At 44.1% G+C, this 14,242-nt stretch overlaps 1 protein-coding gene across 1 annotated transcript; it reads right to left on the bottom strand.

The window, feature by feature from the left end:
* Positions 1–249: 249 nt before the first annotated feature.
* gba2 (glucosidase, beta (bile acid) 2) lies at positions 250–14,010 on the bottom strand. The gene is made up of 18 exons (XM_047594442.1): positions 13,706–14,010; positions 12,768–13,444; positions 9,181–9,272; positions 8,907–9,022; positions 7,122–7,340; positions 6,794–7,033; positions 6,535–6,637; positions 5,558–5,711; positions 5,218–5,343; positions 4,914–5,098; positions 4,565–4,669; positions 3,923–4,030; positions 3,685–3,836; positions 3,481–3,587; positions 2,442–2,584; positions 1,910–2,025; positions 1,446–1,637; positions 250–1,042 (listed from the first exon to the last, which is right to left on the bottom strand). The coding sequence occupies exons 2-18, from the start codon at positions 12,959–12,961 to the stop codon at positions 818–820; spliced, it is 2,577 nt and encodes an 858-aa protein (XP_047450398.1). The 5' UTR covers positions 12,962–13,444; positions 13,706–14,010; the 3' UTR covers positions 250–817.
* Between the last annotated feature and the right edge of the window lie 232 nt (positions 14,011–14,242).

Raw genomic sequence — 14,242 nt, 5'->3', positions numbered from 1 at the left:
GGCTAACACAGAGACAGATAACTACACTCACACCTACCTAATTGGAGTATTCGTTTCAAGGCCTGCACGGTTACATGTACCAAGCCTGATGCTGAGTGAAGCAGATACATTTTAATAGATTCCTTTTTAAAGGAGCTCTCCAAAATAGCCTTTCTAACACACCTTAGGACCATCTCTGTGAGCAGCTGCTTCCAGTATTGGGGGATTTAACGGTTCCACAGGCTGATTAATAACACAACAAATCTCCTGTTGCATCTCATTCAGTCATTTATTCAACATGATTGTCGTGAATAGTGGATTCTATAAAACAGTAAATGCTGCCACTAGGTTTATACAGTATAGATATAGGCTGACATGCAACAAGGCACCAAATGCTATAAAAAGAAAAAAGAAAGTAAAATATATATATATTTTTCAGACTTCATTTTTTTTTCAACAGCACTCATCACTTATTACACAGTACAGCATTCAAATTCAAACGGGGGAAGGAGAATAATATATATATATTATTGTGTTCCATGTCTGCAAATATTAATGTTGGCATGATTGTGAAATGTAGTGTAGGCTAGGATTTTGAGATTGCCCTGCAAACACCGTTCACTGCAAGGTGACTTGCCGTCTCGTGAAATATGTCTTCACCTAAAAACCGTTACTTCATAGCTAACAAACATAAACTACCGTTCTGACCTGGCCTTGAAAGACATTTTGAAGGCAAACAAACTGTGGATTCAAGGTCAGCAATCGTTTGATTGCCCACTACCGGAGTCAGTCCAGATTAGCGTTTCTATGTTACTCTATCCAGGCTCTATCTGATAACTCAGGTCCTCGCTCCATCTCCATTTTGAGTCAACGTGGTGTGATCCTTCTGTGAGGCGTTCAGGGCCAGCTGCATGGCCCAAACGCTCAGAGGCCTCATGTAGGCCAGGGAGCGGTAGATGCCCTTCTCGCAGTAGGCTTCGGGAGTCTGGAAGGCCATGCCCAGCCTCTCCCACACAGTCCGGTAGCAACCCTCCGCCGTGCGCATACCTTCCTCCAGCATACCCTGAGAAAAAAAAAACACGGTCACTGAAGCATGAGGATGTATTTCACTTAATGTCACAGTGCCAGCGCACACAAATGCGCGCTTATTTAGAGTCAGGAGGCGACAAGGAAGTATTTCTCAAGTTGGAGAGCAGTTACTTTCAACGGTTCAACAGTTGTTGGGCAATTCCTCAGCTCCTCGTGTCTATGACACGCTTAAAACACTTCACACACTGTAAATTGTATGATTACTTTATTTTACTCCTTAATGGATCAATTATCACTTTAATCTCAGAATTCTGAGATTAAAGTCAGAATGCAAAAAAAAAAAATTGGCCCTTATCCTATTCTGTACTTAAAAACAATGTTTTTGACTTACTGCTACCACTTCTATTATTAACTGGTGAGAATATACGAACATTTACCTCGTGGATCATGGTGGCTGCCAGTCCGTACACCACTCCGATCCAGACCTCATCTGACTGAACACTGGAGCGGTCAGGGACCCCTTCCGGACGCATGCCGTTAACTGCCCCCATCTGACCTCCAGCAAAGCTCATTACGTTCAAGTCAAAAACGGATTTTAGTGCACTCTGGATCTTCTCTTTGGGAAAAGCCTGGAGGGAGAGAGAAAGTAATGCTGAGATCACACAACCATATAATCACACCATGTAATTCATTGTGTTAATGTTGTTTATGTTACGTGTTAATGGTTTAAATCGACTAACACATGAATATGAAGTTTTAATTTCATGATCTCCCATATAGCAGTGCACCTCTCCATGCGCTGTGGGCCAGCTGGTTCTTTATATTTACATGCATAGAATTCCTGAAGTAATCTCTGTTGCATTTACTTTTTCCCTATAGGTGAAAATGTGTTTGAACTTACCTGGTAGTCTCCGTCTCCCAGCGCAGATGCTTTCAGGAACCAGTGGCCAGCACACTGGTCGGACATGACGCTGTTAGACAGGTCTCTACCGCTGCTATCATAGTTGTAGTATTTGCCTAAACACGATGGGAGAATGGACTTAACTAAGTCAGTAATGTAACACAAGAATAATCAGTCGAGTTGACATGCATGGTCAAAACACATTACATTGGCCAAACTGACGTCAAATAACAAACTAAAACTAAACTTATCGAAACAATTGACACTTGAACAAGCACCAACATTATATTAACTACATAAAATGACAGAAACCACCTTTGTATCTGACGTCCCGTCCACTAACATCGAGGAGGTGGAGGTCATGACCTAATACTGCAGCCAGACACCAGGGGGAGCTCTACTTGCTTTGGCTTCACTTTAGAGGAGCAGTTCCACAATCCATCTTTATATTGTTTATGATGTGCACGAGAAGTGCAACCGCGAGTAACCTTTCCATTTAGAGTATGTACTAAACAAAGACGTGTGAACTTACCGTTCCACAGCAGTTTGTCAAAAGCTGCACTTCCACTGTTCAAGATGTCTTTGTAGCGCTGGTACGTCTCCTCGCTGTCCACCAGTCTGGCCATTTTGCACATCACACACAGGGATGCCAACCACAGACCGCCACAGTATGCACTGTAAAATACAAAAAGAAGAATATACTAGGAAAAAAAAAAATCAATGCATTAACGTGACTACTCTCCACCTGGATTTACATACATACTCATTAATTTAACCTCCATGTTGAATAAAACACTGACGCTGTAGCCTTTTAGATTTACCACACACCGTATTAGATCTAAACACTTAAATACTTTTAAAAAAAGAAACTCACTTTCACTGAGGAAAATATTTTCATTGGGTTTATAGGAGCTGACCTAGATGCAGTAAAACATGCCTGGATCAGCCCCCGATACTGGATTGGAACATCTTTAACGATTTGCATAAACACTCAGTGTGGATTTCTGAGTCAAATGTTACGTAGCTGTAAACACGCAGACCTGAAACGTTTGACTTGATAGAAAAAATGTTAAGTAAAGTTCAAACTAAAAGTAGGTGTATATTTTATTACCAGTTTAATTTGATGTAAATACGGTGACAAAGATACACAGTATTACATCGGATGTATTAGCTGGGACCCCCCAGACCCTAGTGCAGGATTAAGCGGTAGGAAGATGAGATGACACAGGATGTATTTTATAGCTGTAGAATCACATGTAATAACCACTGTGTGACAATTCTACATATTCCCCGCATCAAGTGGAAAAGTTTTAGAAGCTGTGTAAGTGTAAGACTTTTAAAGAGAAACTGCAGCCATTCACACCTCAGCAAGCCCCATTTCCTTCCTTCGTCAACCTCCCCCGGGCATCCTATCCAGGCAGGGGGAAGGGAATTTGTAGAAATTACCAGAGAATATAAAATATAAGTTCTTTTGTATTCTTCTGCCGTTTGGAGCCAAGTTGTATATATTTTCAGGCTGGTGTAGAAGGCTGTCATGTTTTTTCCATCCTGTCGACTCCTTAAACTCTCACCTTGGTCCAGTCACCGCCCATCCGTCGTAGGTCTGGTCAGCATATCCAGAGTTCTCTATCAGGCCGTCTCCGTCCAGGTCGAACTTCATCTCTGACTCCATCACCGCCTAACGGGTCCCAGAGTAAGAGTGGAGAGAACAAATGCTGAACAAGTCGCAGACAATTCCGCATTTAGATTAATTAAGCACATTTCATCAGTTATACCTGGCAGATGGGCCACATGTCCTGGAGGTACTGATGGTCCTGGGTAAGATGAAAGTCCCTGTAGACCTGCAGGACGAACTTAAGGTTCAGGTCCTTCCAGTCCGCTGTGTCGTGTATGAGGTAGGCATTCACCCTCTGCCAAGGCTCATCATCTAGAGAAAGACAATTTGTGGTATAATCAAATTTAAAGGGATACTGTGGGAAATAAATGTGCACCACTCTGTGTTCTTTCTCCTACCTGGGTCTCCTATGTCGTGAGGCACCACATTTTTGGCCTTGACAGGAGAATACAGTCCACTCATTAGATGGAGTCTCTCTGTTGGGTCTTGCTGAACCACGCTGCCGGCTGAGAAGAGACAAAAAAAAGCTAAAACCAGGATCTGGTACAGGTCTTCACGAAGGCACTGACTCACAAAGTCGACATCTAAAAACCGCCAGCAACAAAAGGCCAACTGGGAGATCAGCTCACCTCTGTGTGTGGATCTAACAGTTGCACTTGAACACACCACAGAGACCACAGAGCTGGGACGCTACCTAGCTAGGACGCTAGGAAGAGCTACAAACAATCGTACAGAGCTGGTCTCTTCTGAGTCATGCTGGTCTGCAGTTCATTCATTCTGGGTGATCTAGATGAGCACGTTTCTGCTTTGCCAAGATGATCAGCCAATCAAAGCGATCTCTCTCTCTGGCTTATTCCGCTGCCAATTCAACAAGCCAAATTGGCTGAAAAGCAGACACCAGAAGTGCGAGTACTGGCAACTGTGTGGTAGAAACCTTTGACACTTGGGCAACAGACGCACCCAGACGGCCCGGCAGTCGGCGTGGCGTGTCACTGCCTTTAATCACCCGTGCTTAGATAATTCAAGAAGATTTCACTTACCGATATCATATTGCACGCTCAAGGCTAGCTTGGGCCACAGCATGATAAGGGCAAAGGAGGCGTAGAAGTGCACGTCGTAGGTGTTGTACATTCTATACTCCTGACCTGGAAAACAGATAATGTGTGTTAAAGATGGATGACTTTCTATACATTTTTTTGTTAAATGTTTGAGGCTGTGATTAAACTTTGTGCTGCAGAAAATGTTGTAATTTTGATGCTTATGCACTGGCTGGTATCTTGACTCTCAAATAAGACGTGCCACATTATGAATTAGATGCTAACGGCTATCAACAAAGGTCTAAACATTGAACATTAAAGTAGCTTTGCACACTGTGACTCGTTTACTCACCTTCAAGGTAAGCAAAGCGTCCGTACTCCTTGACGACAGGAGGCTGAGCCGGAAGTCCTCCGTCCTCGCTGCGCTTGCCGCCGCTGACGTCCACATCCTCCGGCAGCTCCGTCCACACGGTCCCTCCGTCCGCCACGAAGTACAACTCGTTAAACAGGGCCGACTTATACCAGGAGGGGAGAGAACTACGACGCGTAAGAGATGAAGGAAATCAGTCGCACACTCTGATAAACTATTTAATATGAGACGTGTGTCACTAGATGGTTTTTATTTAACCCTCAAAGCTTTCGGAGGTTTAGGATACCTGTCCTGCAGTATGGGCCGTTGCCACTCCTCAATGCTCCTCTCCCACTGTTTGTAGTGCGTTAATGCGTAATGACTGAGCGAGGGGGCGGCATCCCCTCTGCTCCCAAAGTAACGAGAGTATCGCCTGCAAACAGCAAAGACACAAACGAATGAAACAAAAGCAAACAACGTGTTTCAAATAATTTAAGAATGAAGTCAGAGGTTTTATAACAGGGAGATTCTTGTGTTTGCAGAAGTGCGGCAATGAGGAAAACATCACAGGACATACCCACAGGCACATAGAAAAAAAGGGACATCAGCGTCTTTTACAAAGCGTATTGCTTGTGTGTCTCATGTACCTAATGTGTTCTCTCTCCCTAGACCCGAAGGTGATTTTGGGCATGTCCCAGGCCAAGCAGAACTCCAGGGCGTTGTGGCCCTGAGCTGGAACAGAGCAGCCCACAGCTAACGCCGCCGCTACCTTTTCTCCCTTCGGTGTAGGCGGGCTGGATCCTGCAAGTCAGACAGACAAAGACATGTAGTTATTGGGTTTTCATTGAGTTTTAATTACAAAGCACATTTCATAAAAGGCGCTGTGCAGAGAAACTGAAACCCTTATCAAAATAAATTAAGGTTTAGAGTAATTTATGGTTAAAAACACAAAAATGAAAAGAATTAAAAGAAGGTGAAACTACATTAAAAATCTACTTTACAATTTTCATTTCAAGGTGGTAGATCCTCTACAAACAGAAGCTTGGAATAATATTTCCTGACACACATCCTTCATTCAGATTACTGAAGAAATATTTGTGTGACTACACCAAACTCTAACGTAATACCAGACAGTGCATCACAGGATGTGGTGTATTGTTTGTCTGCAAGGACTGTTATGTAATTGGAAAAGAGAAAACTGCAACTGACAGATTTAATAACTGAGCTGATGAAATCCCTGGAATTAGGGAAGATTAAACTATGACAGAAAAAAAACGAGAGGGGAGATTTTACAAATCCGGTAGACTTTAATAGGTTACTTCTGTAATGGTAACAATGATTTACAGAGAAACAGATCAAGGGTAAGGGTTAGGGTTAATCTAAATAATTCCTCCCCCCTAACTAATTCTTTAAGGATAACCCTAACCCTAGCTGTTTGGAAATTAATAAATACAGTTTACACTAATGAGCATGTGTTAAAACAAATAAAGGAATAGGCTTAGAGCCTTTCTGAGGCTTAGTTTTTATGTGGTTTCTATTTCTATCTCTTCTTTGCATTCTTCATGCTAGGTCAACAACAAGCTCAGACATCTGTTTCATCTTCCCACAGTTTCCGGCCACTGACCTGTAGGAGAGTCCAGCCGTCCATCGGTGATGAGGTCGCTCCACAGAGTGCTGCAGGTTCCCTTCGGGCTGAACGCTGTCTGATGACTGACCTCCCTGTCGGGCTGGTGAAGTGAGCACAAACATAAACCCCCTGTATCGTTAAATAACAGCAGTGTAACAAAGACTATTGCTACAAAAAACGAGTGCACTCCCTGGGAACTGCTCGTGCAGCCAAACACTAAACCCTTCGTGAAGCCGTAAAAATTCAGATATCAAACCTGTTCTCGGGCCGCGATGCACAGCGTGTAAGGGTTCACTGTGGTGCAGTGGTGTAGCAAGACCCCAGACACCGCCTCTCCCTCCTTCTCCAGGTGGAATGGTTCATTCCAGTGTCCGCCGCTCTTGTCGTCCTTGTGCCCTGATCCGTTGACCATGGTAAACATGATGGAGACGTCCAGGGCGTAGTCGTTTTTGTTCTCTACGTCCCACACGAACACTGCCGCCGGGAGACTCGAGTCCTGAGAGAGTAGAAGACGTAGAGAGACTATTCAGAGCCTGGTGCAGATAAAGTGTGAGTGGCAGATAAAAACATCACACACCGGTTACCTGATAATCGTGAGGAATGACTGGTGAAATCTGCCTACAGGTCAGGGTGACATTCTGTCCAGGCAAGTGGTAGACAGTCCAGGCGCGAGGGTACAAGGCGTGGTAGAAGGCGTACTCCCCGCAGTAGCCCCAGTTCCAGCCTTGTAATGTGGGCGGACGCTCTACAGAAAGCACCTGCTGGTAAACAGTTTGCCCTCCGCGACGCAAACACACTGTGAACTGGGGAAACAGAAAAGTAAGAATAATAAATTCTTTATCTTCAGCTTATAGTAGATGTCAGGAGACATTAGGTCTTGTCAAGGAAGTGAATAGAGAAGACTGTAAGCAACCTCTTCCCCCGTGAATTTCCCCTCGTCATTTCTTGACATGAAATGTGCTTCCAGCTATTATGTGTTTATTCATGGGGAGACAACAACAGTGATTGTAATAGTAAGAACAGGAAGGCACAAACAGGAAGGACTAAATGAGTCACACCCTCTTCTAGAAAGACAAACACGAGCCTGCCAAGGAATGTATTCCTGAGAATTGAATCCACATGAAAATTGCAGAAGCATCTGAGAGACACTGATCAAGTATAACATCATATCTGGGTGGTGAGTAAATAACACTTGTTATGAGGTTATTATGGCAACTGTCAGTGTGTGGAATATATTAGTGGACATGTTTTCCCCAAAGTGTTAAAGTGGGCGTGGAAGGATTTAGGCAACTTGAGGACCAGATTTTGATAGCCAGGTGAGTGGGTCAGAGTACATTACAAAATTGCAGCTCCTGTGGGCTGTGCACGATCAAAAGCGATCCAAGGAAGGACACGTGGTGATAAAGTGACAGGGTCATGTGTGGCCAAGGGTCAGTGATGCACGTGGAGAGCGAAAGCTGGTCTGTGTTGTGCGCATTGAGGACTGTTCAGCTGAGAGACTTTGGGTCCTCTCATTCATATGGATGTAACTTTGACACGCACCACCACCTGGAGCTTTCAGCAGGATAATGCACTCAATGCCCCAAAGCAACAAACAATGGTTCAGGAATGGTTTTAGGAACACAACAACAAGCTGCCGACTTGGCCTCCAAGTTACCCAGGTCTCAATCCAATCCAATTGCCGGACAAACAAGTCCAATCTACGGAAGCTCCACCTCATAACTTACAGGGCTTAAAGGATCTGCTGCTAACATCTTGGTGTCAAATGCGCCAAAGCACAGCATCACAGGTGTAGTGGAGTCTATGACCACATCCACAAAACTATCTTTTTTTTCTACGGTTTTGCTTGGCGTTGTTTCAAGTATTTCCCCATAAAAATATCGATCCATTGCAATCCACCACACATAGGCCTGGGATATGTACTACAGCCTTTCTACAACTAGATGCGGTTTTGCAATGGATCCATCTTTACGAAGCCAAGGAAAATCAGAGAAAAAAAGATTGTTTTGGTATGTGTGAATATGACCTTAGACAATGTTAGGGAGGAGGTCATAATATTATGAGTGATTGGTGTACTGTGTTGGTTTGACATGTTAATGTACAGTACAGTAAAGTGTACATGTAAATTATAGCCCGAAGGCTAGTTTCCATCTGCAGTCCCATTGGCAGGTTGGATGTAGTATTACACATAAGCCTAGATAAATTATAGCTGTAAATCTTAACGGGTGCTGGAGTTGTAATTGTCCGACTTTATTTGCCGACATTAATTTAAGTCAACAAGCCATCACGTACGACTTAAAGAGACCAAAATACACAAAGCAATCTGAATTTCCTTTCAGTGTCAAGATTCACCCAGTAATCCTACATACCTGGTTAGCTGTGACAGTTTTGTAGTGGTACATCCCAGGGTTAAGTTGCCACCTGCAGAACTCCCCCCTCCAACCTCTCGTGATGGTACCTCCTCCAATGCCACCGAGCGGAGCACCTTTGAGTAAGAGCACAAAAAAGAGCGAGCCACGAGCACAGTCAAGGACGATCCATATCTTGTACAACAGGAAGTTCAAAGAAGGGCAAAGAAAAGATTTGAAAGATTTATACTGACAGTGTAAACACCTGAAACACTTCAAGTGAACCTGAACTCACCATATATTTGACGCAAGGGCAGGGCGCCAAACATGTCAATGAATGGAGCTTTCTTTTCCACCTGGGTCTTCTTGTACCACCATTTTAGATACCTGGACGATAACATGTACACAGCAGACTGATAACACTGATAGCATCACAGGACAAATGTGTAAGGAATGTAAGAGCACCTGTTGAAAGGTATTGATTAGGAAGGCTCTCGACTTTCGAAGGAGTTTAGAAATTGCCATCACGAGTACAAATGCAGTTAGCAAGAATGTTTTTCGCCTCGCTTGTGTATTTTCTCTATTTTCGAGCCTGATTTCAGCTCGATCTGTCGGTGGACATCATGCGCACACTTACAGAGAGAGACCCAGACAGAAAAAAGAGGAATTCTTCAACTGCCGAAAGGAGGCACTTGTAAAATGAGAAGAGTGTGGTCAAAGGTGGCTGGTCCGCTCTATTGGAGCAACACCCAGTGTGTGTGTTAGTGTGCGTTTGCGTGTGTCTGTGTGCGTGCATGCATGCGTGTCTGGGTGCAGCACTCTCTTTCCAGCCACTTTCAAATATTAATTAGGCTTCGTTACCGTATCAAAGGACTCCTAAATCCTACGGTCTTAATCTGTTTGTATTCTGAACTTTGATCCTCCGAGGCATGCTGGATTTTCTGATTATGTGCCAAATAAAGGATTTTAGTTGAGCAATAACTCAACTAAACAGCTCATTATCTAACTGCTTCTATGTCCACAGAGGAGCTCTTGTTGTCTTTAGTAATGGCCACATCTGCAGCAAGCTCAACAGGCTGGCGAACAAAAGCAGCAACTCGACACTGATGCGATTCCACCTGTTATTACCAACACAAACACAATTTTACGCTGTCATGTGGTCTGAGACACATGCATTGGCTGCATTAAACACACAATAAGGCGCACAGATACGTCTCTGCGCTTTCAGCTAAGCAGGGTTTTCACCACAAACTTTTCCAGCAGAGACACTGCAGCGCCTCATCTCAAATCTGAGAGCAGGCGACAGCTTAAAAAGTTGTTGTGGCCATTGAAACATGGCCTTTGTTGTGTGAACAGGCAGCCCCTTCTTTTCACCATGGTCGCATTAGTTGAGGTGTTTTTTTTTTTTTTTTTTAATTGCAGGAAGTGGTTCATCTGCGCTGCAATACCTTGCAACAAACCTTTGGTGAAGCAACCATTGTGGGGAGTCAGAATAGGGCAGGGACGAGTGCCAGAATAATTAATAAAGTTTCTGCCACAAAGGGCTTTCTACTTGTTGACAGGAGGATCCTGTACAGCTGCAGCGCTTCAGTGCACGACCGCCGACTGCACTACAAACAATGACAACAAAGCTGAGTCCAGGGAAACGACAATGACCCAAAAACGCAGGAGGACATGAATAGGATGAGTTGAAGCACGTTATGTGAAGCCACAGCAGATTGTGCTGCTGTCAGGAACTCGTTGTTCTGCAGCGCAGTTGGAATGGAAACAATGGCCCTCCCTCTGATCTTGATCTGTCAATACACGACAACTATGCAAACGTGGACCTAAACTGTTTTGTGCTCAAGCTGCTTTTAAGTGCTTCCTACGGAAGTCCAATCTACATCTAGTTTACATCGACACGGTGAAACACGTTCCACATTTGAATAATCACACTGTGAAACACCCTTCTCTCAAATAAAAGAGAGATGAAGGTGCGGCTATGACAGGGTCTTTGAACAATTGCGGTCAAGTGCGTACGGTTGAAGTCAGAGGGTCACGTACACCTAAAGCAGAAAGCATTTAATCCTAGTAATTATTCCTTGTCTTGGGTCAGTTAGGTGCAACTGACCTTTGAAGTAACACCTCTAGACATCGGTCAGGATGTTAAAGCTTGGTTTCATATGGGTCTTTCAAATGGACAATGTATAAGTAATGTACACTTCTAAAGATGCAAGATACTCCTTCAAGTCTGACATGATGCTGCTGCCCTCATGCTTTATAAGTGTGATGGAGTTCTGTAGCTTGCAAGCCTCCACCTTTTTCCAGACAGAGCGACAGTCATTGCGACCAACAAGTTACATTTTTTTTTCACTGGACCAGTCAAAATGTTGTTTCCGTGTACAGCTGCAAATTGTTCATCTTGCATCTGTTCTTCATTGCCACGCGGTCTTTCAGGTTATCTTGATGTAAGACCGGTTTGACTGTGGATACAGGAATTTTTATTTCCTCCAGTGCCCTCGCAAGCTCCTTTAGTTTTTTCCTGGAATGGATCTTTTTCTTTTTGGACCACAGTGCATTCATTTGTAGGAAACAGAAAGCTACTCCTTTTCTCGAGTGGTCTGATCTCGCTGGTCCCATGGTGTTCATACTGGCGACGTGTTCCTTGTACAGAATCGGGCATTTGGAAAAATCTCTCAAGGAGGAATCGGAATCAGACTTTTGGAGGGCCACACTTTTGTTCATAGTCAATGCCTTTTGCCTCTAACTGACTCAAATGACGTCAATTAGCCAATCACAAGCTTCTGAACCAATGAGAGGTAGAGCATCCATTACGTATGTTTTACTGCAGCGTAGTGAAACAGTAAAGCAATTCTGATGTTAAAGGCAAGTATTCAAACTGTGTAATGCTAGATGAAATTACATGTCTTGATTTGTTCCATTACACTGGAGCCATCACATGGAGAGATGTGTAATTAGCGAAGTGGATGTAATTTGGATGGGAGACTAAAAATAAAAGATGGATCCAGTAACATGCAGAGAGCTCGTTTCCAACAGTAAACACATTCAGTTAAGGTCAAAACCAAAAAGCAGAGAGCTGACCCGCTAACGCAATGGACTCCGAGGTCAAAGTTTGAATCGATACACGGGGGAGAAAGCATCACTGGCTCTGCAATCCACTTGCACTGCTTTGCATTCTAGCCCAGTGTTTGGTTTTCTCTACGGCTGTAGCAGATGTAAGGTTTTAGGATTGCAAATGTTCAGCCTTTATTGCCGCAGAGGCCATAAAGAGGGTAAATAACGTGCGCCTTGAACTTGAACCAGAGCTCATAAGGCAGTCTGAAAAAGGGTCAACTTCATGATGACTTCTTCACAAAGGAGCAGGGATTGTCTGTCAACGCCCAACGCAAAATATGTAGTATGTATGTCCAGTTCACTACAATGTAAACACAAAGGCTGATTACCTTTTTACTCCTGAGCAAGCAACGCTCAGACGTAAGGGAACTGCTAAAACACACAGTGTCAACAACTAGTATCATGTGCAACATGGTCTCAGCGCTTTTTTTCTGCTCGATTGAAGCATTTCCTAGTTTGTTTCTGTGAAATGTGATATGAAAACTTCACACTTGCTTTCTGGTGCGTGCTGAGAAATGTGAGCCTATAGGAAAGGCCTCCCCAGGCGCTACGCCATGGTAACAGGCATATGGGTTGAAAAACACACGGTAAAGGCGGCTATGACATAAGGAGGTGAGAAGTGAAACAAATAAAAAAAAATAAACTCTGTGCACATGATGCACAAATGCTTTCATTTTCAGCGGCAGCTGATTTCTGCGTGGAGGATCCCACACTTCATACAGAACAGATACTCCTTAATCTGCATCTTTACGCGTGAGAGTGTCTAACCTGACTCCGAGGCCGATGTGCTCCCAGACGTTGGAAAGCGAGACATCTTTCGCCTGAAAGGGCTTCCTCTTCTCCTTGAACTCGTGGGCCAGGCAGATCCGCCAACCCTCCTTGGGCACGCCGTATCCCACTTCCTTGGAGACATACCTGCTCATGAGGTCCGCAGTGGATTTCTCACCCCACTCTGAAGTCATTTTTCCTTTTTTCTTTCTTTGCAGGCTTTCTAGCAGCTTGTAGTGTAGAGAATGGGAGCAAGATGCTTTGAGATTACTGGCAGGGAGTTGCCTCCACCTTCTGTACACACAATCAGTTTATTGTGCTTTCGCTGTGGCGCAAAATCACTCGGGAGGTAGTCACAGTTTCCCTAGCAATGCCGAAATAAACTAGAAGTAGTCATTCATGTAAACCGGATCTGCAATAAATAAGTGATTATTCAAGTTGGAGGTTCCAGTGCCATTATGTAGTTATTACAGTCCTCATGAGAATCTAGCTTCTCCGGCTCAGTCTGATCGTATCTCCAGAGATGTCTTGAACACAGTCTGGGTGTTTTTGTTAGAGAAGCTCGACCCTCTTCGCCCCTTTGACTTGGAGTCCGTGCAGCTGTCAGATCTGGACCCCGGACAGACTGATGCCAACCACTGACCACGAATGATGCTTCGCTCATTTAGCCGGGACACCTACAATGAGACCAAAGGGAGGGAGGGGGGGAATGGTTAGAAAGTGGCTTACACATTCACATCGCTTTCAGTCACCAGGGACAATATGAGGCAAGCATCTCATTAACAGGCGGTTAGCTCCAAAGCTGCAAACTCACAACATTATGCCACCCACATCAGTACCGTTGGCTAACAAAAACACCCCTCTAACATCCAGCCAAAGAGCGAGGGGCCGCTTCGTTAGCTAACGCGCTCTTCTGAAATAACTGTTTTAGAAAATACCTTAGCGACGGCGTCATCCCGATGCTTCTCCGAGACAGCCTCTGTTTCTGAGTCCCGAAGCTCCTGCTAGCACTGCGCTCTGAAGCCAATCCTTTACGACTGTCACTTAGACAGAGGGCTTAGTTTTTATCTCTGCTCAAAATTCAGGCACCGATTTCTCCCAGGCTGCTTGTAGATAACTGCTCTTTCTACAATTTGGCAAATCCAAACCTCAACCTAACGATCAGCTACGTTTTAAAATAAAAACCCATGAAGTAATAGTTCCTGTGTAGCGGTGTGATGGAGCAACAATTAACAAGGAGCCAGGACGTCTGTTATGCCTGACAACCCAAACGCAGGGATACAAACAGCAAATGCGGACATAGCCGCTGGGAAGGTTATGCCATGTCGACTGGAAAACGGGGGAAGTCGCCTTCAACCTTAACTCGTAGTTTCCGATGCAGTTTACAAAAGTTGATACACTACGATAAATATACATTATTATATCGTATTTTAATAGATTTATTATGCTGAATGTTTTTTATTAACGTAGAAAAG

This window comes from Mugil cephalus, chromosome 1 (assembly GCF_022458985.1).
Source record: "Mugil cephalus isolate CIBA_MC_2020 chromosome 1, CIBA_Mcephalus_1.1, whole genome shotgun sequence".
Taxonomy (NCBI): Eukaryota; Metazoa; Chordata; class Actinopteri; order Mugiliformes; family Mugilidae; genus Mugil; species Mugil cephalus.
This window is presented reverse-complemented; position numbering and strand designations above follow the sequence as displayed.

Coding starts and splice junctions, on each gene's coding strand:
- gba2 (XM_047594442.1), bottom strand. CDS start 12,961: ATGACTTCAGAGTGGGGTGAGAAATCCACTGCGGACCTCATGAGCAGG. Junction 7,341..8,906: donor AAACTGTCACAGCTAACCAG/GTATGTAGGATT, acceptor CTGTTTCCCCAG/TTCACAGTGTGTTTGCGTCG. Junction 3,837..3,922: donor TCACGACATAGGAGACCCAG/GTAGGAGAAAGA, acceptor GTCTTTCTCTAG/ATGATGAGCCTTGGCAGAGG.